Source organism: Schistocerca nitens, chromosome 4, assembly GCF_023898315.1.
Source record: "Schistocerca nitens isolate TAMUIC-IGC-003100 chromosome 4, iqSchNite1.1, whole genome shotgun sequence".
NCBI classification, from domain to species: domain Eukaryota; kingdom Metazoa; phylum Arthropoda; class Insecta; order Orthoptera; family Acrididae; genus Schistocerca; species Schistocerca nitens.
In genome coordinates, this window is record NC_064617.1 from 520851486 (window position 1) to 520878942 (window position 27457).

At 42.2% G+C, this 27457-nt stretch overlaps 1 protein-coding gene across 1 annotated transcript in view; it reads right to left on the bottom strand.

Annotated features, from left to right (window-relative positions):
- LOC126253167 (TWiK family of potassium channels protein 7) overlaps positions 1 to 27457 on the bottom strand; it is a 490190-nt gene that overhangs the window by 259598 nt on the left and 203135 nt on the right. The window contains exon 2 of the mRNA XM_049954325.1: positions 23459 to 23750. Within this exon, the coding sequence (XP_049810282.1) occupies positions 23459 to 23750 (292 nt within the window). The remainder of the gene's footprint in view (positions 1 to 23458; positions 23751 to 27457) is intronic.

Sequence of the window (27457 nt, forward strand, 5' to 3'; positions counted from 1 at the left end):
GTAAATGCAACGTATTGCGCATACATGGGAAAAGAAATCCACTGCTGTAAATTACACTACTGGTGGTAAATTTCTGTAAACAGTATACACCGGAAAATATCTACAAGTAACACCCAGAGCTTCCTCAAGTGGAATGAATGTTCAAACGTAGGTGAATTCCTAAGGGACCAAACTGCTGAGATCATCGGTCCCTAAACTCACATACTACTTAAACTAACTTACGCTAAGGACAACACACGCACCCATGCCTGAGGGAGGACTCGAACCTCCGGCGGGAGGGGCCGCGCGATTCGTGACATTGCGCCTCTAACCACGCAGTCACTCCGCGCGGCTCGAACAAGTAGTAGGAAAAGCAGATGCTAGACTGAGACTCATAGGGAGAAACTGAAGGAAACTTAGATCATCCACGAAAGAAGTGGTTGACAAGGCTGTTGTTCGACCAACTCTTGAGTTTATTCAGCTGTCTGCGATCCTTACCAGGCAGGACTGATAGAAGACAGACAGAGAGAGAGAGAGAGAGAGAGAGAGAGAGAGAGAGAGATAGAGAGAGAGATCGTTCTAACGAAGAACGGCACGTTTCGCCACGGAGTCGTTCAGTCGGCGCGAGAGAGTTACAGTGATGCTCAACAAACTCCAGCAGCAGACGTTACAAGCGAGGCGTTGGGCGTTACAGAGAGGTTTACCACAGAAATTTCTAGAGATTACATCCCCAAAGAGTCGGGCAACACATTACCACCTCCCACATACATCTCATGAAATAACGATGAAAAAATTCGAGAAACTAGAGCTAATACAGAGGCCACCATTCTTTCGATGCATCTTTCGCGAGTGGAACAGGGAAAGGGGGATCTGTTAGAGATGTAAACGTGTCAGCGATGAGCGAATGTACCATACTTATTTGGCACCGGAAGCACTGGGTACCTACGCCGAAAAACTTGACGGTAAAAAATTATTTCTACCAATCTTTCTCGAGAAGCAATCTATCTATTAGTGAAAACCGTATGGAAATTCCTTCAGCAGTATCGAAATCTGTTCAGTAGTTCTTGAGATTAGCCTTCGCTTACAAACCGAAAACGTGGAGATGGACTTACATTTATATACATAAAAAAGGGTGACCTATGTACAGGGTTAGCCAGTGAAATGGGAAGATTTAAATAAGTAACTAATTCTTGAAGAAAATTTATTTTTTAATTTAATGGTTATAAAGTACAAATTAACTGTACAATAAGTGAAAAAATTATTTTTTTAATATAACATCTGCCAAAGTCCTCCATTGGAATCTATGCACTTCTGCAGCTGCGCCTGGAAGTTTCCCATGACATTTTGCAGCATATCGACTGGTATTCCTTAAATTTCGTCCCGAGTTCGTTGTTTTACGGCTGGAATAGTTCTAAGTGGATCATTCTGAAAAACTTTTGTTTTTAAGTAACCCCATAGAAAAAAGTCGCAGGTTGTCAAATCTGGAGAGCGAGGGGGCCAAGGTATATCCCCGTTTCGGGAAATGACGCCGCCTGGAAACAAAGCATTCACAGCATTCATGGCAACTCTTGCAGTGTGGCTTGTTTCCCCATCTTGTTGGAACATTGTGTGTTCATTCACTGGAAAACGGGCGAGTTCTGGCGTAAGAAAGTTCTGGATCATTGCAACGTAACGCACAGAGTTAACAGTCACAGCAGTTCCATTGATATCCTCTAAGAAAAATGGGCTTATGATTCCTCTTGCCGACATTGCGCACCAAACCGTCACTTTTTGAGCGTGAAGAGGCGTTTCATGAAGTGCGCCAGGATTTTCCTCCGACTAGTATCTGAAGTTTTGTTTACTAACAAAACCAGAGAGGTGGAAATGCGCTCATCCACAAGTGGTTTACTTGGTCGTCATTTTCTTCAAGTCTTCTGGCCATTTCCTCGCAAAATTTTAATCGTTTCTGATAGTCACTTGGCTTGAGAGATTGCACAATCTGTATTTTGTATGGGTGAAAATTTAAATCTTGAGGAAGAATCCTTCTCACCGAAGTGTTACTTATTCCAAGACGTAGAGCATGTTGTTTGGCAGATCGGCGTGGACTTCTGAGCGTTGCCTGTTGAACAGCAGAGATGTTTTGAGGGGTTCGAACGGCTTTTGCAGTTCCACCTCGTTTTTTAGACGTTGATCCGGTTTGTTCAAGGTTGTTTATCCACGAACGAATTGCGTTATCCGAGGGAACAGGCCTGTTGCGCGGTATGTTGAAATGGCGTAGAAAAGCCCGGCGCGTTTTCACCAGACTCTTACCATTCATATAATACGCTTTAACCGCGTAGCCGCGATGTTCACCCGTCCAACGATCCATCGCAACTGAATGGTGGGACATGCAGGAAGAACGCAGCCAGCCACCATTACCCCCACCACTCACATTCCAGCTGTCAAGGCCATCTCCAATCTGTCTATTTCACTGGCTAATCCTGTAGATGTATAGCTTCAGTAATTTCGTGTGGCACAATGGCCTGGTGGAAGTACTTCAATTGGACATCTGGACATCACTTCAGCAACTTGCATGTCTCTAACCTATCCTAGTTATCCAGTTAGAGAAAAGGTACACAAAGTGCAACGTTGAATACGAACTATGTTTCATGCCAGATACATCTCCGCACAACTGAAAGGTGAAAGCCTGGCCGGCCGAAGTGGCCGTGCGGTTAAAGGCGCTGCAGTCTGGAACCGCAAGACCGCTACGGTCGCAGGTTCGAATCCTGCCTCGGGCATGGATGTTTGTGATGTCCTTAGGTTAGTTAGGTTTAACTACTTCTAAGTTCTAGGGGACTAATGACCTCAGCAGTTGAGTCCCATAGTGCTCAGAGCCATTTGCACCATTTGAAAGCCTGGTTAAATGGTAGAGTGAAAAATCTGTTGTCCGACTGGAATTAAATCAAGTAGTCTTCCTGTTACCACGCACTCATTTTACACATAGACCAACACGCCCGAGAGAGTTTCTGGTCAAGCTTCGCTGCCATTTGGATTTATGGAGGCTGTTTACTATTGTCCACGCCAGATGCCGTGTCCTGCCAAGAGGTGTCACTCTAAATGCCAATTACGTATGCGACGGATAACAATACTTTCACATACAGACAAAAACTACGAGGGAGGGACTTATATAAGTTAGTATTTTTCTTATTGTCGAAGTTCTCGTTCATTAGAGAGCTGATTATTTCCAGGCTGTGTAGGATTCTACGTATCCAGTCAACCCATATTTTAAAAACCTTGAAGCAGTTGAGGGTATTCGTTATTAAGGTGCACTATTTCCGGCCTTTACAGAGCAGTCTGAATTCTCTATCAACCAACTCGCTGGTTTGGTTTGTTGTAACGGTAGAAATCTACGCCACTTTCATTCTTCGCTTCCATAAACTCAACTCAGTTAAGACAAAATTGGTATTTTGAGTCCTAAATCTCGTGTCCCCGTCATCGTCATCAGCTATTTGACATCCACTCGTCCACGTTCCCCTTGAGTTGTTCCTGTCGTTATCTACCAGGCTTCCATTAGGTCATCGTCTAGGTTCCTTCTCATCTATTTGAAAGCATTTAACACTTGTTCGGCTCCATGCCCAAACCTTCACGATTAAGGTTTCATTACAGCCACACTTATGTATTCTGACAATTCTCTGCTCCATTTGCTGCTTCCAACATAGTTCATATATAAATGCACTATTACATATACATCAGGTCTCTCTCCTCAGAGTCGTCAGACGCATTTTCTCTGGTGTTTTAGTAGATATTTGCAATTTCGTTTTTGCAACGTGTAATATTTTGTAGTCAACCCAAATACTTTCTGCTCCTCCCATCTTTCATGCAACGCCCAGTGTCAACAGAAACCATCGAAACTTCATCTGCTACTTGATAGACCGCTCCCAAATTAGACTATTCCGATGTTCGTTTTATCGTTATGTATTAACAGTGACAGTAGAACACTAAGAATGAACAGCAGTCCAATAGCGACCCAAAAGCGCTGCCTTATTGGAGGTAGCAGCGCGGACGCTACTGGAGTACTGCTTGTTCATGTTTTACTGTCTTCGTTAATATGTAACGATAAAACAAATATCACACCAGACTTATGCGGAACCGCTCCATCAAATGCGCGCCTGAAATTTCGCTTAAAAATCATTTTGTTTGTAACTGGAAACAAACCGACGGTTTCCGTCGATACTGGGAGTTGCGTGAGAGACGTGGTGAGCACCATGTATATGGGATGAATTCAGCTACACCACGCAAGAACGAAAGCGAAAATACCTGCTGGGACACCAGAGAAAATGCGGCTGACGATTCTTACGAGACACACCCTCTATATGTAAATTTTTACATACTTACGCCTCTAGTCTGGCAAGGATGGGACATGTAGTCAGCCGTTGTGTGATAGTAGTAACTATTCCACTTTTTGCCTTAAGAAATTTAGGCAAAGCACAGAAAAACTAATTTAGGATGACTGGATGGATTTGCGCACAGCTATCTTTCCGAATACAAGGCGAGTCATTTTAAGACAGCGCAACCTCTTTCGGTATATCACTAGCGCACAGTACTATTTTGCAAAGAAGTTATTTAACAATGTAAAAAGCTAGTGCTACACCGTCTATTCGTCTCTCATTACCAATCAGTTCAAATGGCTCTGAGCACTATGGGACTTAACATCTATAGTCATCAGTCCCCTATAACTTAGAGCTACTTAAACCTAACTAACCTAAGGACATCACACAAAACCAATCAGTGCCCACACTATACAGACATTATCTCGTAATGTAACATCCGCAGCTAATGGTGAATTAATTACCATCACCGCCCCTAGATTGCTGGATACCGTATTCGATTCGCTACCGGGTCGGAGATTTTATTCAACAGGGATCTTAATGTCTGTGTTGCCCTAATCATTTCATTTCGTCCTCATCGGCATGCAAGTCGCCAACTCTGCGTGAAATAGAAAGACTCGCACCACGCGACCGAACAACCCCGCCCAGTAATGCCATATGATCGTTTCCTTTTTCTGTATGTAAAAATACACACGCTGTATTCTGCCATCATGACTATAGTGACGATATTTCATTTCCGTTTCACAATCTCTCATTTGCTTTTTGAAAACCTGAATTAGCATATCTCTGTAACGAGTGAGCTAGTGAGCTCAAAAAGAGGACAGGGTGTTATATATTGCAGAGATTTGGGAGTAAAGTTTTACGGAAATGAAAAGAAAGAAAAAAAAACATTGTGTGAAGTGACAGCTTTATTATTATTACTATTATTATTTCTTTACTTTCTCAGACGTTAAGCCTGTTGAGAATGGAAAGTGACGCGGACCTTGATCAAGCGTCACTTCCTCTTAACTGTACGGTATGTGTTATATTGCATTTAGGAACTTTCGGGTAATTGAACATGTATCAATAATTACGGATTTCTGTAGTTGTATATATATGTTTGGATGTAGCTGTATTGCATTGATGTACTGGTGGATATTGTGTGGTATGACTCCTGTAGTTGATAGTATAATTGGTATGATGTCAACTTTATCCTGATGCCACATGTCTTTGACTTCCTCAGCCAGTTGGATGTATTTTTCAATTTTTTCTCCTGTTTTCTTTTGTATATTTGTTGTATTGGGTATGGATATTTCGATTAGTTGTGTTAATTTCTTCTTTTTATTGGTAAGTATGATGTCAGGTTTGTTATGTGGCGTTGTTTTATCTGTTATAATGGTTCTGTTCCAGTATAATTTGTATTCATCATTCTCCAGTACATTTTGTGGAGCATACTTGTATGTACGAACTTGTTGTTTTAAAAGTTTATGTTGTAAGGCAAGCTGTTGATGTATTATTTTTGCGACATTGTCATGTCTTCTGGGGTATTCTGTATTTGCTAGTATTGTACATCCGCTTGTGATGTGATCTACTGTTTCTATTTGTTGTTTACAAAGTCTGCATTTATCTGTTGCGGTATTGGGATCTTTAATAATATGCTTGCTGTAATACCTGGTGTTTATTGTTTGATCCTGTATTGCAATCATGAATCCTTCTGTCTCACTGTATATATTGCCTTTTCTTAGCCATGTGTTGGATGCGTCTTGATCGATGTGTGGCTGTGTTAGATGATACGGGTGCTTGCCATGAAGTGTTTTCTTTTTCCAATTTACTTTCTTCGTATCTGTTGATGTTATGTGGTCTAAAGGGTTGTAGAGGTGGTTATGAAATTGTAGTGGTGTAGCCGATGTATTTATATGAGTGATTGCTTTGTGTATTTTGCTAGTTTCTGCTCGTTCTATAAAGAATTTTCTTAAATTGTCTACCTGTCCATAATGTAGGTTTTTTATATCGATAAATCCCCTTCCTCCTTCCTTTCTGCTTAATGTGAATCTTTCTATTGCTGAATGTATGTGATGTATTCTATATTTGTGGCATTGTGATCGTGTAAGTGTATTGAGTGCTTCTAGGTCTGTGTTACTCCATTTCACTACTCCAAATGAGTAGGTCAATATTGGTATGGCATATGTATTTATAGCTTTTGTCTTGTTTCTTGCTGTCAATTCTGTTTTCAGTAGTTTTGTTAGTCTTTGTCTATAGTTTTCTTTTAGTTCTTCTTTAATATTTGTATTATCTATTCCTATTTTTTGTCTGTATCCTAGATATTTATAGGCATCCGTTTTTTCCATTGCTTCTATGCAGTCGCTGTGGTTATCCAATATGTAATCTTCTTGTTTAGTGTGTTTTCCCTTGACTATGCTATTTTTCTTACATTTGTCTGTTCCAAAGGCCATACTTATATCATTGCTGAATACTTCTGTTATCTTTAGTAATTGGTTGAGTTGTTGATTTGTTGCTGCCAGTAGTTTTAGATCATCCATGTATAGCAAATGTGTGATTTTGTGTGGGTATGTTCCAGTAATATTGTATCCATAATTTGTATTATTTAGCATGTTGGATAGTGGGTTCAGAGCAAGGCAGAACCAGAAAGGACCTAATGAGTCTCCTTGGTATATTCCACGCTTAATCTGTATTGGCTGGGATGTGATATTATTTGAATTTGTTTGGATATTAAGTGTGGTTTTCCAATTTTTCATTACTATGTTTAGGAACTGTATCAATTTAGGATCTATTTTGTATATTTCCAATATCTGTAGTAACCATGAGTGGGGTACACTATCAAAAGCTTTTTGGTAATCAATGTATGCGTAGTGTAGCGACCTTTGTTTAGTTTTAGCTTGATATGTCACCTCTGCATCTATTATCAGTTGCTCTTTACATCCTCGTGCTCCTTTGCAACAGCCTTTTTGTTCTTCATTTATAATTTTGTTCTGTGTTGTATGTGTCATTAATTTCTGTTTGATGATTGAAGTTAATATTTTGTATATTGTTGGTAGGCATGTTATGGGGCGATATTTAGCTGGGTTTGATGTGTCTGCTTGATCTTTAGGTTTCAGATAAGTTATTCCATGTGTAAGTGTATCAGGGAATGTGTATGGGTCTGCAATGTAACTGTTAAATAATTTAGTTAGATGTGAATGTGTTGAGGTGAACTTCTTTAACCAGAAATTTGCTATTTTATCATTTCCAGGGGCTTTCCAATTGTGAGTAGAATTAATTGCTTGGGTGACTTCATGTTGCAAAATTATCACTTCAGGCATTTGTGGTATCATCTTGTATGTGTCTGTTTCTGTTTGTATCCACCGTGCATGCCTGTTATGTTGTACCGGGTTTGACCATATGTTGCTCCAGAAGTGTTCCATGTCTGTTATGTTTGGTGGATTGTTTATTTTAATGTGTGTGTTATCTATTGTCTGGTAAAATTTCTTTTGGTTTGTGTTGAATGTTTGGTTTTGTTTCCTTCTATTTTCACTTTTTTTGTATCTTCTGAGTCGTTTGGCTAATGCTTGTAATTTCTGCTTCTTTTCGTCTAATTGCTCTGTCGCTTCTTGTTGTGAGATTTTACCTAACCTTTTTCGTTTTTTTTCCGAGATTTCATTTCTTATAAATTGTGTTAGCTGTCCGATGTCTTTTCTCAGTTTTTCTATTCTGATCTGTAGCCTGTGTTGCCATGCTGGTTTTGTGGGTTTCTTCTGTGTGTTGGTTGGTTCTGATCTCTGTCTAGTGTGTATATTTAGTGTAGTGAGTGCTCCTATATAAACCAGTAGTTGTAACTCTTCCATAGTTGTGTTTTCATTTATTTTGTTGTGTATGATTGTGTTGATAGTTTTTATTGTTGTTTCGACTTGTGGGTTATTTGGTGGTCTATGCAAGAATGGTCTTATGTCTGTATTTGTGTCTTTGTATTCTATATATGTTAGCTGAAATTTTTCTTCTATATCTAGCATCTGTGTCACTTTGTGTTCTATTTGTGCTTGTTCTGGTGGCTGTCTTAAGATTTCGTTTTCCTCTGATTGTTTAATTGGTGCGTGTTGTTCTTTTTTTGTTTGCTCTGGGATGTTTGAGTCCATTACTGTATTTTCTTCTTCTTCTGATTGCACATTATTTTGTTCCAGTATTTGTTGTACTTCTTGTTTGATGTTTTCTAATTCTGACTGGGGTATCCTGTTATTTTTGATTATTACACGGATCTGATCAGCTAGTCGTTGTTCTGTTAAAAATTTTAATTCTGGGTATCTGGTAATAAATGTTGTGTATACTTGTGATCTGTATCCAGTTGTGTTGGTTCCTAGGTTTGTTGCTTGGTAATAACAGAACATGAGGTGTCGATTAACTTCATCTGACCATCTCATCCTCTGTCTTTGTTTTCCTTCTAGGGTGGTTGCAGGAAGCATATCCTGCAAAACACCTCTATTTGGATTTAAATCATTTTCCAGTTGGCTAGCGGTGTCGTTACCATTGTGGGCGGGCATAGGGTTCAAGCGTCGTCCCCGACCATGACGGCGCTTGTCCGAGGCTTCTTTAGTTCTGTCCTGAACCAACTAATCACACTAAAAGGGGGGTTAGCCCTATTAGTGGTTTGTTCTTTTCGTCGCCTTTTACGACTGGCAGAACATACCGGAGGCCTATTCTTTTCCCGGGCCTCCACGGGATCTATTATTATTACTATTATTATTACTATTACTAGTATTATTACTATTATTATTACTATTACTATTATTATTACTATTACTAGTATTATTACTATTATTATTACTATTATTATTACAAAAAAGCGCTGAATTGCACAGTGAAGCACTGATTCTGTTATGTGGATCATGTACTGTGTTTTTGGATTAGTACCGTTAGACAGATATATTACTACGTCATTTAACCTCGAAACATAAGAAAATTCAGTTTACAATGGAGCTGCGGGGAGATAATCTATGTATAAATGTCTTGGATCTTAATATAGATGTAAGTACAAGAAAACACTAATTTACAATTCAGAGAAAAAAAACATAGCTACAGATACGGTAATCCTTGCAAGCTCCCAGCATCTGCACAGCCACAAACATGCAGCTTTTCATTCGATGGTTTACCGTCTCATATTGTTCCATTGTCTGAATCAGCCTTTCAAACAGAACTACAAACCATCAAACATACCGTTTTCAGTAATGACCATGGCTCTGCTCTGATTGATAAAATACTACTGTACGCTGGCCAACAACATTCAATGAATACTTACAAAGCCTGGTGCAAAATCACATATATCGGCAACATTTCAGGCAGTCTTCAAAACAGTTAAAAGTCTCGTTACTACAGACCGGCATTCTGTGATAGCAATAGCATACAAAAAAATTTATTCAATCGTAAAGAAATTACAGCCCTTGGCATAGAGTGCTGTGTACAAAAACATGTGCAAGCAATGCGAAAATATTTATATTGGTCAGTCAGGCAGAACAGTGCCAATTCGGCTACGTGAACATGAGAGAAGCTGGAGATTAAGGAATAAAGATTCAACTTTTGTTTATCATTTATTAACAGAAAACTATTCATATGATTTAGAATGTGAAATTTTACATACTGTTAACACAAGCAGCACTATGGGACTCAACTGCTGTGGTAATCAGTCCCCTAGAACTTAGAACTACTTAAACCTAACTAACCCAAGGACATCACACACACCCATGCTCAAGGCAGGACTCGAACCTGCGACCGTAGCAGCAGCGCGGCTCCGGACTGGAGCGCCTAGAACCGCACGGCCACCGCGGCCGGCTAATGCTCAGCATTTTATATTTATTAATATAATCACTGAACGCATGAAATGAAAATCAAAGAGAAATTTGGGATTTAACATAAATTTCCTGCAAAAGGCTGTACTTGCAACGTCCACGAGGGTTGTGCAAGTAACTTTCGAAGAAGAGATTCTAATTAAAGCGTACAGGACTTCATATTACGTTAGTTTAACTTTGACCTTCGAGCAGTCATCGGCTTCTGCACGCTAAAAACAGGTTCCCGGTGAAGATGCCGATAAAATTACTGCTGCCCCTGATTTTACGGTGAATATCATCCTAGCACGCGTAAATAATCAACTGCAAGATATCTGGTTGGTTGTTTGACTTGGGGGAGGGGAAACAGCGAGGTCATCGGTCACATCGGATTAGGGAAGGGAGTACGGCCGTGCCCTTTCAAAGGAATCATCCTGCCATTTGCCTGAAGCGATTTAGGGAAATCACGGAATACCTAAATCAGGATGGTCTGACGCGGATTTGAACCGTCGTCCTCTTGAATGCGAGTCCAGTGTGCTAACCACTGCGCCACCTCGCTCGGTTCAAGATAGTAAAAGTAATTTTATACACGCATTTCTCGTGTACGCCTCACAATTCCCTTCTGGAAAAGTATTTGCAGTCTCAAATTTTAGCTTGCCTTTCCTTTTCATGCATATTATGAAAATATTAATAAATACAATATATTGAGCATTATATCGATTTATTTGCAGTGTAAGTAACGTAAAAATTACAGAAAAAAATAAAAACAATTCCGCATAGGAACCCGACCGTGTGGCTCTCGACTTAGTGTTCAGTTCTGTTTCCGCTATGCTAGAAACTACGCCCCGCCCCGCCCCCTCGAATGGCTTAGGTTTTGCCCGACCCGCACCGAAAATACTATTTTTTCTGGAAACTCTTGGTCGTCTGGAGCCCCCACTTCTGTTACTTTCATTTCTGGCCAAGTCCTGCATATACCATCAATGTTGACGAAATCGGTGGCAACGAGTAGGCGCGGTGATATTGTGAGTGGAGAATAAAAAACAAAACAAAACAAAAATCATCTAAGTACATCTCTTCAAGAGCTGTAAACGGCTAAGGCAAGAAAAGTAAATGTGACAATCAATGTTCCGCATCCGTCTAAGTCAGATATTTTTCTCAAATATTGCTCTACCAAAGCGGCTACGTAAGTCCAAGAAAATATCCTATAACGTTACAAAGACACAGAAATACCAGGTTTAACAGAGTACTACTATAAAAAAAAGAGCATTGTATCCGTGGCTTAGTAATCACCCGCATTTTTTAAAATAACTTTCGAAGCGTTTAGCGATCAGTCGTCAAACTCATTACAGATTAAGTTTTTCGGGGCAGCCCCAACTCGCACTCAGTAGATTTTATTTCAAAGGGATCGTCAGAACCTCTGCAATTTACAGCGTGAAATATACAATGAAGTGAGACTACGTGGAATCCTACATCGCCATTAATGAACGTATTCCATTTACAGTATGGAAAATTACGTTAGAAGTACAGCAGTTGGCTGATTACGTTGCCGGCGCCAGGGATTGGGTTGGATGTGCAACAGTGTTTGCAACGTCCATGGTAATTTAGTAATCTTATTGAGCGATATACAGGGTGCTCCATTGACAGTGACCGCGCCAAACATCTCACGAAATAATCATCAAACGAAAAAACTACAAAGAACGAAACTCGTCTAGCTTGAAGGGGGAATCCAGATTGCGCTATGGTTGGCCCACTAGATGGCGCTGCCATAGTTTAAACGGATATCAACAAAGTTTTTTTTAAAAATAGGAACCCCATTTTTATTACATATTCGTGTAGTACGTAAAGAAATAGTCACAAACGTGAAAGTACATGGTATCACTTACCATTTTGCCAGTGCGGACGGTATTTGCTTGGCTCATTTTAACATGGGTAATGTATCACCGTTTACCAATTTCGGAAAAGGTCGATATCGTGTTGATGTATGGCTATTGTGATCAAAATACCCAACGGGCGTGTGCTATGTATGCTCCTCGGTATCCTGGACGACATCATCGAAGTGTCCGGACCGTTCGGCGGATAGTTACGTTATTTAAGGAAACAGGAAGCGTTCAGCCACATGTGGAACGTCAACGACGACCCGCAACAAATGGTGATCCCCAAGAAGGTGTTTTAGCTGCTGTCGCGGGTAATCCGCACATCGGTAGCAGACGAACTGCGCGAGAATCGGGAATCTCAAAAACGTCGGTGTTGAGAATGCTACATCAACACCGGTTGCACCCGTACCATATTTCTATGCACCAGGGATTGCATGACGCCGACTTTGAACGTCGTGTACAGTTCTGCCACTGGGCACAAGAGAAATTACGGGACGATGACAGAACCGGCATAATATGCAGTATTGGGCAACGGAAAATCCACGATGGCTGCGACAAGTGGAACGTCAGCGACCTTGGCGGTTTAATGTATGGTGCGGCATTATATGAGGAAGGATAATTGGCAACCATTTTATCGATGGCAATCTAAATGGTGCAATGTATGCCGATTTCCTACGTAATGTTCTACCGATGTTACTACAAGATGTTTCACTGCATGACAGAATGGCGATGTACTTCCAACATGATGGGTGTCCGGCACATAGCTCGCGTGCGGTTGAATCGGAATTGAATAGCATATTTCATGACAGGTGGATTGGTCGTCGAAGCATGGCCCGCCCGTTCACCGTATCTGACGTTCCCGGATTTCTTTCTGTGGGGAAAGTTGAAGGATATTTGCTATCGTGATCCACCGACAACGCCTGACAACATGCGTCAGCGCATTGTCAATGCATGTGCGGAACATTACGGAAGGCGAACTACTAGCTGTTGAGAGGAATGTCGTTACACGTATTGCCAAATTCATTGAGGTTGACGGACATCATTTTGAGCATTTATTGCATTAACGTGGTATTGACAGGTAATCACGCTGAACAGCATGCGTTCTCAGGAATGATAAGGTCACGAAGGTACATGTATCACATTGGAATAACCGAAATAAAATGTTCACACGTACCTCCATTCTGTATTTTAATTTAAAAAACCTACCTGTTACCAACTGGCGGCCGCGGTGGTCTAGCGGTTCTAGGCGCTCAGTCCGGAACCGCGCGACTGCTACGGTCGCAGGTTCGAATCCTGCCTCGGGCATGGATGTGTGTGATGTCCTTAGGTTAGTTAGGTTTAAGTAGTTCTAAGTTCTAGGGGACTGATGACCACAGATGTTAAGTCCCATAGTGCTCAGAGCTATTTGAACCATTTGTTACCAACTGTTCGTCTAAAATTGTGAGCCATATGTTTGTGACTATTACAGCGCCATCTACCACAAAGCGAAAAAAGTGGTCCAACTGAAACATTCATATTTCTTTACGTACTACACGAATATGTAACAAAAATGGGGGTTCGTATTTTTTAAAAAACGCAGTCGATACCCGCTTGACCTATGGCAGCGACATCTAGCGGGCCAACCATAGCGCCATGAATTTACCTCACGTAGAACCAATGCGTTTCAATTACTATAGTAAAATCGAAATGTGGTAAACTATTACCGTTATACGGCTACGTGAAATAGAAATTTACATTAGCCGCTTTTGTGGAGGTGCATACAGAGATGTCATCTCTGCAGTGCACTGCACTGGAGTGAGTTTCATTGTGCTGCAATATCTGTCAAAATACATCTTTAATATATCTTTACAAATATATCGCCAAAAATGTGCACCAAAGAATTGTACCTCTTATGAGTGCTCGTCCTCCATCGGATCGGCTCTTCCTCCCCTCCCCCACCCCCCTCCACACACACACACTTCGTTTTTTGTTCTCCTTCCCCCCCCCCTTCCCTTTCCAGGTTACCCCCCCCCCCATCAGCCCTCGGCTGTGGTATATCATATTTGTGAAAATTTTTAGTGCAGTGTTTAAGTGAATGTTCAGTGTTGTTCGTCTTTCAAAAGTGTTGCGAACAGAAACCATGCTGTCGCTGAGTGAAAATTTTATATCTCTTGCGAACAGAAACCAGACTGTCGCCGTGTTTCCTTAATTGTACGTCTATTCTTTTACCTGTCTGCTTCTTATGTATTTTATTAGCATCATCAACCCTTTGTTTTATGTTTTAAGTTCCACGATTTTCCGCCATTTTACGATTTAAGTCACCCATTTTATCGCCCGTTTTTATTATTTATTATCTTCATCTTTTTAAAAGAAATCCTGTAGGCTGAAGAGCGGCGTACTAAGCTGCTGCCAGCCCGCCCCCTTCGGGGGGAATCTAAACTCAATAAAGGGAAAAAAAAGAAAGAAAAAGAAAGAAAGAATTGTACAGGTGCGAACAGTACCCGCGCTCTAAGGCTTTCATACAAACTTAATTATGTATAGAAGCAGTGCATCCACTCCGGCAATCGAGAATCACGGCCATTTTTCCCCGTTCTCCACGTTGATACAAGCAAGGTATCACTCCTATTAACTCAAAGACTTTCGAGAATGTTTTAGTTTAAATTTAAAGTCGGGTTATAAATGACAAAAAAAATTTTTTTTCTTGTGGTACAATTATAAATTAACTTTTTCTGATTTTTTTTCTTTTTTCTTGCACTGTAAAACATTGATTCTCGCCAAATTTCAAGATTCTACATTAACGGGAACAACTTTATAAGTATCGACGAGTAAGTTTGCGGGTAACAAACTATGCGACATAAATGGCCTCCCGATTTGATTGCATTGACTTAGAAGCTAACGTTTATTACGTCGCCAGGGGACCATAGATCTTAGTGTGTGATATAGATTTCAAATAGATACGTCTACCCTTCCTGAGAAAAAGGGCTTTTTAACAGTCGGACGGACGGACGGACGGACGGGCAACAAAGTGATCCTAAAAAGGGTTCCGTTTTTATCAATTGAGGTACGTGGCAACAAGAAGCAGTTTTTAATACTTTTATTACGATAATACGGGCGGTATATGAGTTACGACTTGAGTGCTTATCTACAGCCTCTCTGCGAATAACGGGAAGAATTCACGTAAATGAAATTCGTTTTGTCCACTTTTTCAGGTTTTTCTTCGTTTCTACGGAAGTTTCCAGTATTTCCGAGAGATTTATCAAATGGCCTCTATCCGTGGAATGGGTAATTTTCATGCCATTTTAAATCTCACCTAAAATATGGTTAGTTCTTTCCGAATTCTGACGCAAACCTCTTTGTGACGTTCCTGGAGGAAAACATTTCTCCCCCAGTCAGCCAGACACTTGTCAGTGATGGCGAATTGCAGAATAGTCACGTGGGAGCTTTAATTAGGGGCACACTGTAGGCTATACGCAATACTGTGGGCATTCATTCATAACTTGTTTTAAATCATACCTACTCGTACGGGAGTACAGGGTGACACAGAAAAACGGGAACATTTCCACAATCCAATAAAACTAGAAGTGATGAAGGAAAGAAATTGCATTCATAGTAATTTAAACATTGCCATTTACGAAACATTGATGGCATTTATCATTTGTTAAAAATTACGTCCTTTAGTGGCGTCCTCCTGTACGAATACATTCGTGAAATCTGCTGTTGAGATTCCTCATTGACCGCTGCAGTATCTCAGCTGGGATACTGTGAATTGCACCCCGAATTCCCTCTTAACTCTCCAGGGTTCTTGGTCGAGTCGTGTAGACTTTACTCTTGAGGTAGCTCCACAAGAAAAAAATCACAAACGGATAAATCTGGCAATCTAGGGGGCAGGGAATGTTACCGAATGGTGAGATCACGTAGTTGCCAAACAATTTTCGCACATATGCCATTGAGTGCCGTGCACTGTGCGATGTCGCTCCGTCCTGTTGAAGCCAGGCTTCTTGAACGTTTGGAAAGTTGTTCAATGCAGATGTAACGGAAGTTCGTAATATCTCCGAGCAACGATCGGCATTGAGAGTTATTGTGTTTCCCTGTTCATTTGCGAAAATATACGGTCCGATAATCCCGTGTGATGAAACACCATACCATACTGTCGCTTTACTAGCGTGTAAAGGGCGCTCATGAAAGTCATTAGGATTTGTGTTTGCCCAGTAACGGTAGTTCTGTTTATTCACATTACCTGGGAGGTGTAAATGTGCCTCATCTGACATCCACAACTTGTTTGGAAATTCATCGTCATTGTTTATTACTGTTATCATTTGTTGACAGAACCCTAATGGTAATCGATAATCGTTGTCCTTCAATTACTGCACCGACTATAGTTTGTACCGATGAAATTTTAAATCAAAATGAAGAATTCTGCAAACACTCTCTCGGGACAGTCCATTACTGCTGCTTAGTTACGTATTCAACGTCGCAGCCTCCCTAAGACAGACTCGCGTACAACATCTATGTTCGCTGGTGATCACACACGTCTTGGTCGTCCTGTTGATTTCTTGTTGAGGGCAGATCCAGTCTCTTCAAAGTCATTAATCCAACATTTTATCGCGTGTTTCGACGGAACGGCATCATGACGTCCTAAATTTCAAAAACGTCGAAACTCCCTCTGCGCCGCTATCAAACTATCACTGTTTTTATAAAACATTTTTATGTGATTTTGCACTTATGATGACATGGTTGGCGACTGTGGCTGTTGATGGTGTTGAGACAGCAACCAGCCACAAATTTATAACATTTTTATGGCTAACGTACGCTGTTAGTCCGTTCCACTGATCCACAGTTACTGAAATGGCGGACTGTTTACTCGCTGTCACGAACCTGCAGTGTTGCCACCTGCCCATGGCTGCCACATTCCTATTATTCTGTGTCACTTGTAGACCCATGATGCTCAGTATAATGAGATCTTTTATCGTGCTTGTGCATCTCATGTTAATGAACTCTCCTTCAATAATAAATTTAAAATGAGTAGCAAATATTCACGGAAATGATGTCCCATTTGAAAAATTACCATATATGATCCCCGAACGTACATGTTGCAACCGTGAACACGATAACTGAGCGGTTTGTTACAGTCCGGTGTGTAATCAATATTGTAGCTCGTACGTGATTTAACTAGCAAAGATCTCTAGTACCGCAGAGAGAATATTTCCACAATCTTAAATCGCCGCAAAGGGCGACATCAAGTCACTTTCACTGAGCGAATGGCGGTCTGCTGTGGATCCAAACGTCGCCAGTTTGAATGCAGGTCTCTAAGGAGACCAATACACAGCATAGGCATGACTGCTATTTAGGCAGCAACCTAGGAGCCGCCATCAAAGAAATTTAAAAAAAAAAAGACTGTTTTAATGCTGTGATCTCCTACTGCTAATAGACTCAGATGGTATTACGAGGCTGCGCTGAAAAGCGTAGCCTCTAAATTTTTTATGTAAAAACTCGTGAAGCTTTTTAAATAAAACAAACTTTGTTAACATGCTACGCGTTTATTCTCCATGTTTACACCTATTTCTCAACATAGTCACCCTGGTGACTAACGCATTTCTCCCAACGGGAGGCGAATTTGTTAATGTCGTCACTGTAGAATGTTTGCATTTGTTGACGGAGCCACAACCTCAATTCTGCTTGCACCGCGTCATAACTAGCAAAGTTTTTGAAACAGACGAAAATCGGATGGAATCAAGTCGGGACTGTATGGGGGACGATCGATGGTAGTGAACCCAAGGCGTCGGACTGTTACAGATATGACCGCGCTCGTGTGTGGGCTGGTATTTTCATGATGAAGGAGAGGGTGCTTTACGTGTGGGCAAATTATTGGAATTCCTGTCTTAGTTTCTCTGAGGACCTCTCACAGTTACGCTACACACCGCCATGTTACGCACTACAATTGGTAGTCCTAGAGCGGCAGAGGATTGCAGCTTGCATCAGCGAGGCGGGAAAGTCGAACGAGTAATATGCATGACATGTAATACTTCAACCTACATTGAGAATGGAATAAAAAAATTCTGAGGCATTACCTTTCAGCACGCCCTCGTATTTTGTATGGCATTATCGGCAGAGTTTTTCACTGGACAGCTCTTGTGAAATAAATCAGCATTCACCTCAGCACTCCATCATGAATCCCCATTGGCAATCAGCAAAATCACTGAGCTTCCTAAAAGAATCCTTAATGGAATTTCGGCAGTTTGAAGCGATTTCGATTTCGCGGAAAGTCGATTTCTAGCATACCTCATTTCATCCAAGCAGGAATTCCTAAATTATTTTACTGTCTGTCACCATGTGCAGATTCTTGAGTTTCTGAATTTTGCGTCCAATCTCGTTACAAACATGTAAACCTATACAAGGCCACGTTCGTGATGAATAGGACAGTGATGACATGCTAATGACGAAAGCCGTAAAGTCAAAGACCACAACATAGTCGGGATCCATAAAGCAACTAATTGTGATAAGTGATTGAGTTAGATTACGTTATACTCATACGGCTCACTATGTAGCACAAAGTCGCGGCCGCTTGCTTAGTCCGTTGTTGTGAGCCACAAGACCTGCCTTCCGCGTCTCTGGTGGCGCTCTTTAGTCATGATCTGTAACGGATCCATGCCGCATTTTACATCGTCCGCTGACGTGAATATTAAACTGAAGGTGAGCAAAACCATTTTCAGATGACTATTCGTAAATGAGATTCTGTCCGTAATTACTACATTTGAAGCTAGTATGTTTAAATCTGGTTCTTTATTACCTTCCTTCAGTTGTCCTTATATGTAGTTGCGACAGATCATTTCTCAAATTAAAAAACTGGTTTTGGCTTGGTCATACAGCTCTCTCTCTCTCTCTCTCTCTCTCTCTCTCTCTCTCTCTCTCTCTCTCTCTCTCTCTCTGAATCATTTTCATGCTTTTATGATTTCAAATATACATTTTTTAATCTCATTTCTCATCAGTTCATTAAATTAATAATATAATTTTGTACAATTGAACGGTAAACCTTAACGCTGCTTATTGCGTTTTTAATTGCTCTGGAATGCAAGTTTTACTGGTTAGGTAGTACAAAATTTTCTCTTATAGCATCCGCACCACAGCTTCAGTCTATGGCACTGATGATTCTGAACACAGCTCTGCGCAGGGGCTTCGGTAAGCGACAACCGAATCTTGTCACAACGCCTTCCCATGACTTTTGGCCATTCGGTAAAAAACTGTTACGTCGATCTCATGTTGGCTGAAGCCAGTCGTAAATAAAAGCTAAACATATCGAGACAGTAGCTTTTGGGGATTTGAAGATGCCAGTCTTGAAATAGAAGTTCGTTTACTGAGCAAATTCTTCGCGTTGGTTCTTATTAAATAGTGTGCTACCAGTAAACTGCCGAGTGTTTAAGGTACGGGTGGACAACCGGCGACCCATGGGCCGGATTCGGCCAAGGGTTGGTTTCAGCCCGTCCCGCGGAAGAATTCGTGGGAGACAGCAAGGCGTACCCCGCACGGGACCTATATTCGGCTATATCCGCCGACGCTCGGCTCGCCTCGAGTTTGCGGCACATTAGACCAGTGAAAGTTTAACTTACCCCGTGCTTGCGCAGTGCCATTTTGCCGCCGATGGATCCGAACAACAAAGAGAAACGTTTCTAGTCTGAGCGTTAAGTGCTCATGTGCTTACGGAGAATGGAGGAAGCAGCTCGCTACGTTCGAGAGGTGCGAGGAGAAGTATTTTCGCCTCTGGACCAGTGCTGACAACACACACACGTTACTTGCTGCTTACTGCCTACGTCTGTTGATAGATCGCCAACGTTGCTAGAGGGCGCCTATGGCACGAGCATAACCACTACTCGTAAAATGTGTGTATTTGAACAACGGCAGCAGGGTCCCATTCACATCGGTATGTCACCCCATAAACATTAACTTCACAGACAGTATAGTTTTGAGCGTACGGACCATGAGCGCTGTTGTTGCGACACGTGACAACATAGTCCGTTAATTATGTGAATAGGGCCCGCAGCTCAACTAAGGTTACCAATGCCTGGTTTAAAGAATCGAACCCCCGTGTGTAAAACAGCTTCAAACGTTTAATTACTTTACAAATGAGTTGGGTGTTAAGTATTTGACCTTACGCATGTAAGCTGGAAAGAGTTCAGAAAAAGTTTAAAATTATGTTTAAAGCTGGAAGTCGCTGAGTGCTCTCATTGTTAAACACTGGATGAGTAAAATCCGGGCAGTTTGCCCTTCACTTCAAGGAGAAGCTAGTTTTTCATGCATCTTAATGTTGATGACGTCATATCTCCTGAACCATGTGTCTTACAGTTATTAATTTCGCAGGTTAATTCAGTGGCATATTTGGATACTGTCTGCAAAATACCTTTCAATAGTAAAATGGTTCAAATGGCTCTGAGCACTATGAGATTAACATCTGAGGTCATCAGTCCCCTAGAACTTAGAACTACTTAAACCTAACTAACCTAAGGACATCACACACATCCATGCCCGAGGCAGGATTCTAACCTGCGACCGTAGCAGTCGCGCGGTCCCGGACTGAGCGTAGAACCGCTCGGTCACCGCGGCCGGCTCCAATAGTAAAGAAGTAATAAATTAATATGTAATGTCTAATGCTGAGGTTGTACGGCAAGAGCAACAAGAATGTACAAGAATGTAGCAAGCGATCAGCTTATCTCCTCCTATGGTTCTGTGGTAGGCGGGGAAGGGGGGGGAGGGGGGGGAAGGTCTCGTAATGGATTGAAATAATGTGCAAAAATTGTTTGAAGTCGCAAAGTGTTCTCAACTTCAAATTGTTGGTAGTGGATCATGTAGTCTGGGTGTTTACCGTGTCACAAATTACGCTGCCTCACGACACATACACGGTTTCTAACGCCAATATATATATATATATATATATATATATATATATATATATATATATATATATATATATATATATATATATATATATATATTTTTTTTTTAATTGAACCTTTAACGTAAGTCTATACATCTTAACGACTAGATTATGGCAGCATGTTGAATTTTTAAATTCGGTTAGTAATAGTACGCAACACTGAAAATCAAATTTGTGTTGGCCCTGGAAGACTGAGATAGGCAATCTGCAACTTGGACTTGAAGCATGAAATGCGTTAGCCATTTAGTGATGTACAGGGTGGTTCTAATTAACCTTTCGCTTCTTGACCCAGTGTAGAAGGAAGGCTATTTACTGTCCAGGTAACCAACTTTATAGGAATGAAGTTCAGAATATGCGCTGAGGGATTTGCATTGTTAGTAGTGTTAGTGTCATGAATTGCCGTTACGCGCCGGTACTGCTATAGCGACGAAGGTCTGAAACGAGCATCAGAGTGCATTATATTTGCAGACAGTCAACATGCGTCCGGACAAGAAATAGCAATATGCTGCGGTTCTTTGATAGTACCGACGCCTTATAGGAATACGCAGAGGTCACTTTCCGCACCGTGCGTTGAAGAACACGATTCGTAAGTGGGAATTAACGGGCGATTTAGGAATTTGCTCCTCACAAAGGCCGACGGCCAATTGCGCCTCTAAATTGTTGAAGTTACAGAAGCCATGGCTGAGAATGCTGTACGCAATGAGCTATCTTCAAGCAGTCCACGAGCTTTGTCACGACACCCGAACATTCCATGGTCCATCGTTCCATCGTTCGAAAAATGCCGCGAACGGTTGTTGGTTGGCTGGTTGATTTGTGGGACGGGACCGAAAAGCGAGGTTATCGGTCCCATCCCGTTCAGGAAATATGGTGAAGGAAGTCGGATGTGCCCTTTGTAAGGTGCCTGTTACGTGAGGAAGCCAGTTTTAATAAATTGTCTGTTATTTGATGTATTCACGATAATTAGGAGGTGCTGTAGTCCGTAGCCGGCCATGAGTCTGAGAGCATTTCCCACGCTGGCTGGCTAGGTTACGAAGCGACAATATGTCGCGCGTAATGCGTTGGGGCTCGGCGCTGGAGCGTAGCAACAAGCGTCAGCCTGGGAAACATACATGACGGGAAGTACCGCCATCTTGGCGCCAAAGTCACCGATTTTGCTTACTTATATTTAATAATTAAAGTCATTTATGACAACATGAATGCTAGGAGGAGCCTCTGGATGTTTAAAACTATTTATCATAATTTTGCCTCGTTAAATAAAATTCACACCCGTTGATTAACAAATGCATATCTTAGTAAGTACGAACTTGATCGGAAATCCACGAACTGTGACGAAACTAGTAAGAGATACGGACTGCGCGCCAAAGTCGGCAGTCGGCGTTAAGAGCTCTTTCTGTCTTGTTCCATGGTAGCCATGCTCTCGGTTACGAGTAGTTTGTGACACGAGTGTTTCATTATTGATCTAATAGGAATAAAAGTAATATTACGGCATTCTGAATGTTAATTTAGAGTAAATAGATACCCCAAAGTGGATAGACAGCAATTTCAGATAATTAGCTTCCACAGCAGGGACATCCATTGCGCCAATGAAGAATCTGAACAGGACGACATTTACGAGAGCTGCACCGCGCACAGGTAGGAGGAAATCCGACGACACGACCCACCAAGGCGCATCAAGGAATGTCCGACTTACACTCGCAAATTCCTGGTGGAAATGCTGACCAGTTATACTGTACGTCACATATACCACCCTCTACGGACTCGCGGCTAAGCTAAATAATAACAGTATCAGTTTAGAAGCGAGGGGATCTTGCACCTTTCGAAGGAACCATCCCGACGTTTAGCTGAAGCTATTTAGGGTGGTGGCGGTGGTTAGTGTTTAACGTCCCGTCGACAACGAGGTCATTAGAGATGGAGCGCAAGCTCGGGTTAGGGAAGGATTGGGAAGGAAATCGGCCGTGCCCTTTCAAAGGAACCATCCCGGCATTTGCCTGAAACGATTTAGGGAAATCACGGAAAACCTAAATCAGGATGGCCGGAGACGGGTTTGAACCGCCGTCCTCTCGAATGCGAGTCGTGTGTGCTAACCACTGCGCCACTTCGCTCGGGAACAACAATTGTTGGAAGGAGTGTCTACTGCGATTTCAGGTTGCCGTGGATGTAGATGGTCGTCAGATTTAGTAACATTTGTAACCTGGAACGTAAACACGGTACGCAGTTAAGAAATATCGCACACTTTCGTGTAAGTTAAAATGTGTTTCTTTGGATGGTTTACTCGTTAGTTCCCTTCCGCATGTTCTTATAGTTGTTTACAGAAAATTTCATTGTCATACGATGACTCGTTTTGACACACACACACACACACACACACACACACACACACATGCCCGAGGGAGGACTCGAAACTCTGCCAGGACCAGCCGCACAGTCCTTGACTGCAGCGCCCCTGACCGCTCGGCTAATCCCGCGCTGCACTCGTTTTTCGTGGGGGGCCTTCCCAAGTAGCGAAAGTTGAATTACAACTGCCCTGTAGATAGTGACAGTAAGGAGTACTGTTGGCGGGCCCACCTATGGTGGTGAGGACGGTGGAGGCGAAGAAGACGGCCTGCAGCAGGTTCCAGCGGCTGACGAGCGGCTCGCCCGGTGGCGGAGGGGGCACGGAGACGCCGCCGCCCACCGCGTCGGCCAGCGCCTCCTCGTAGCGCTGCAGCGCCGCCTCCACGCGCTGGTCCGCCCCCGCCCCCGCCGCCGCGGTCAAGTTGTGCAGCCGCTGCAGCAACCACGCGCGCTCTTCGCGCACCGTCGACGCCAGTGCGCGCAGCCGCGCCTCCTCCGCTGGCTGCTCCAGCTCCCGGAACACCTGCCACGCAGTGCAGGACACACATGTAACTCAGCTCTTCACACTAGATCAAACTGCCAAAATTTTATTGTTCACGATCTAGTGTAATGATGGAGTAATACCGTCATCGTTCTTATGTTCTATCGTTCCCTGTCTGCTAGTATTACTACACTACTGGACATTAAAATTGCTACACCACGAAGATGACGTGCTACAGACGCGAAATTTAACCGACAGGAAGAAGATGCTGTGATATGCAAATGATTAGCTTTTCAGAGCATTCACACAAGGTTGGCGCCGGTGGCGACACCTACAACGTGCTGACATGAGGAAAGTTTCCAACCGATTTCTCATACACAAACAGCAGTTGACCGGCGTTGCCCGGTAAACGTTGTTATGATGCCTCGTGTAAGGAGGTGAAATGCGTACCATCACGTTTCCGTCTTTGATAAAGGTCGGGTTGTAGCCTATCGCGATTGCGGTTCATCGTATCGCGACATTGCTGCTCGCGTTGGTCGACATCCAATGACTGTTAGCAGAATATAGAATCGGTGGGTTCGGGAGGGTAATACGGAACGCCGTGCTGGATCCCAACGGCCTCGTATCACTAGCAGTCGAGATGACAGGCATCTTATCCGTATGGCTGTAACGAATCGTGCAGCCACGTCTCGATCCCTAAGTCAACATATGGGGACGTCTGCAAGACAACAACCATCTGCACGAACAGTTCGACGACATTTGCAAAAAAATGGTTCAAATGGCTCTGAGCACTATGGGACTTAACATCTATGGTCATCAGTTCCCTAGAACTTAGAACTACTTACACCTAACTAACCTAAGGACATCACACAACACCCAGTCATCACGAGGCAGAGAAAATCCCTGACCCAGCCGGGAATCGAACCCGGGAACCCGGGCGTGGGAAGCGAGAACGCTACCGCACGACCACGAGCTGCGGACGACGTTTGCAGCAGCATGGACTATCAGCTCGGAGACCATGACTGCGGTTACCCTTGACGCGCTGCATCACAGACAGGAGCACCTGCGATGGTGTACTCAACGACGAACCTGGGTGCACGAATGGCAAAACGTCAGTTTTTTCGGATGAATCCAGGTTCTGTTTACAGCATCATGATGGTCGCATCCGTGTTTGGCGACATCGCGGTGAACGCACATTGGAAGCGTGTATTCGTCATCGCCATACTGGCGTATCACCCGGCGTGATGGTATGGGGTGCCATTGGTTAAACGTCTGTCACCTCTTGTTCGCATTGACGGCACTTTGAACAGTGGACGTTATATTTCAGATGTGTTACGACCCGTGGCTCTACCCTTCATTCGATCCCTGCGAAACCCTACATTTCAGCAGGATAATGCACGACCGCATGTTGCAGGTCATGTACGGGACTTTCTGGATACAGAAAATGTTAGACTGCTGCCCTGGCCAGCACATTCTCCTGATCTCTCACGAATTGAAAACGTCTGGTCGATGGTGGCCGAGCAACTAGCTCGTCACAATACGCCTGTCACTACTCTTGACGAACTGTGGTATCGTGTTGAAGCTGCATGAGCAGCTGTACCTGTATACGCCATCGAAGCTCTGTTTGACTCAATGCCCAGGTGTATCAAGGCCGTTATTACGGCCAGAGGTGGTTGTTCTGGGTACTGATTTCTCAGGATCTATGCACTCAAACTGCGTGAAAATGTGATCACATGTCAGTTCAAGTATAATATATCTGTCCAATGAATACTCTTTTATCATCTGTATTTCTTCGTGGTGTAGCAATTTTAATGGCCAGTAGTGTATTATTATAGTAACCATCATCATCATCATCATCATCATCATCATCATCATCAATCATCATCATCATTTTATTATTATCAGAGAAGTTGCACAAAAAATAATATCTAAGAAGCAAAAAGAATGGAACATTCCAAGAACTTGTGATACCAATATAACCAGCGAATTCATCACGAGAAAATAGCAACTGTATTGATATTTAAAACGTCTCAGTTGCACATTTTTAAATACGTAGCGTGTTTCGATCTCTCTGTATAATCCCTAGATCCAAAACAAAGTAAAACTACATATTTTGTTAAATTTATGCGAGTGGCTGAAAACCTATGAATTCAGGATCGCACATGAAATCATCCTTATTTGGATGGATTACTAGAGGCGCAAACAATCTAGCCATCTTCAGATCATAGAACATTTTTGATTAGTGTTGGTGCCATTACAGTTCCAAAAAATCGTTAAGATCTTTCTTAAAATGACAAAACCGTACATGACATAGTCAAAGACAGGTTTTCGTCGTTCATGGCGGGTGTAACAGAACGACTGTCATAAAACAGAAGTAGTTATCCCGTTAAAACTTAATAATAGACACAATCTGTATTTACATCATACGAAGTTTTAACGTCATAACGCATTTGTTTTATGACTACCATTTAATTGCACTGACCACGAACGATGAAAAGCTGTTTTTAATTATGTCGTATATGGTGTTGCTACTCGTATTTTAAGCCAGATTTCAACGATATGTGAAGCTGTAATGGCACAAACATTAATCATGAATGTTTTCTGATCTGAAGATAGCCACCAACTGTCACGTATACATACGAAGCATCTGCACAGTGATTGGAATTCACGATATCCAGTTTTATGGCACTATACGATATGTCCGTTGATTCGAAAAAAAAAGCATATGGAGCTTGAAGATGGCAAAATGAATTGCCGAAACTGGTTGCTTTCAGAATAAAATCAAATATCTTAAAGTGTATGGCTGTTGGTAAAGTTTATTGACATTGAAAAGTAGGTACCAGCAGATGTCTCCTAGTCGTAATGGACCAACTGAGATCCTAACAAACGGTTAAAAGTGTCTGTAAAAACACACGACTGTTGTTTTAGATACAAATTGTATTCTAACACAGCCTATAACCATTAAAAGGAGCTAGACAAGACTTCAGTATTTCAAGAACACCTCTTAACATGTATTTAGATGATACAAACCGGAAAGGGAAGGAGATTTTTACCGGGGAATAAGGTTAACAGAAATTCCCGTTTGAATTGCATTATACAGGGTGGTCCATTGATAGTGACCGGGCCAAATATCTCAAGAAATAAGCATCAAACGAAAAAATACAAAGAACGAAACTCGTCTAGCTTGAAGGGGAAAACCAGATGGCGCTATGGTTCGCCAGCTAGATGGCGCTGCCATAGGTCAAACGGATATCGACTGCGGTTTTTTTTGTTTTTTTTTGTTTTTTAATAGGAATCCCCAGTTTTTATTTCATATTCCTGTAGTACGTAAAGAAATATGGATGTTATAGTTGGACCACTTTTTTCGCTTTGTGATAGATGGCGCTGTAATAGTCACAAATGTATAAGTACGTGGTATCAAGTTAACATTCCGCCAGTGCGGACAGTATTTGCTTCGTGATACATTACCCGTGTTGAAATGGACCGTTTACCAATTGCGGAAAAGGTCGATATCGTGCTGATGTATGGTTATTGTGATCAAAATGCCCAACAGACATTTGCTATGTATGCTGCACGGTATCCTGGACGACATCATCCAAGTGTCTGGACCGTTCGCCGGATAGTTACGTTATTTAAGGAAACAGGAAGTGTTCAGCCACATGCGAAACGTCAACCACGACCTGCACCAAATGATGATGCTCAAATAGGTGTTTTTGCTGCTGTCGCGGCTAATCCGCAATGAGTAGCAG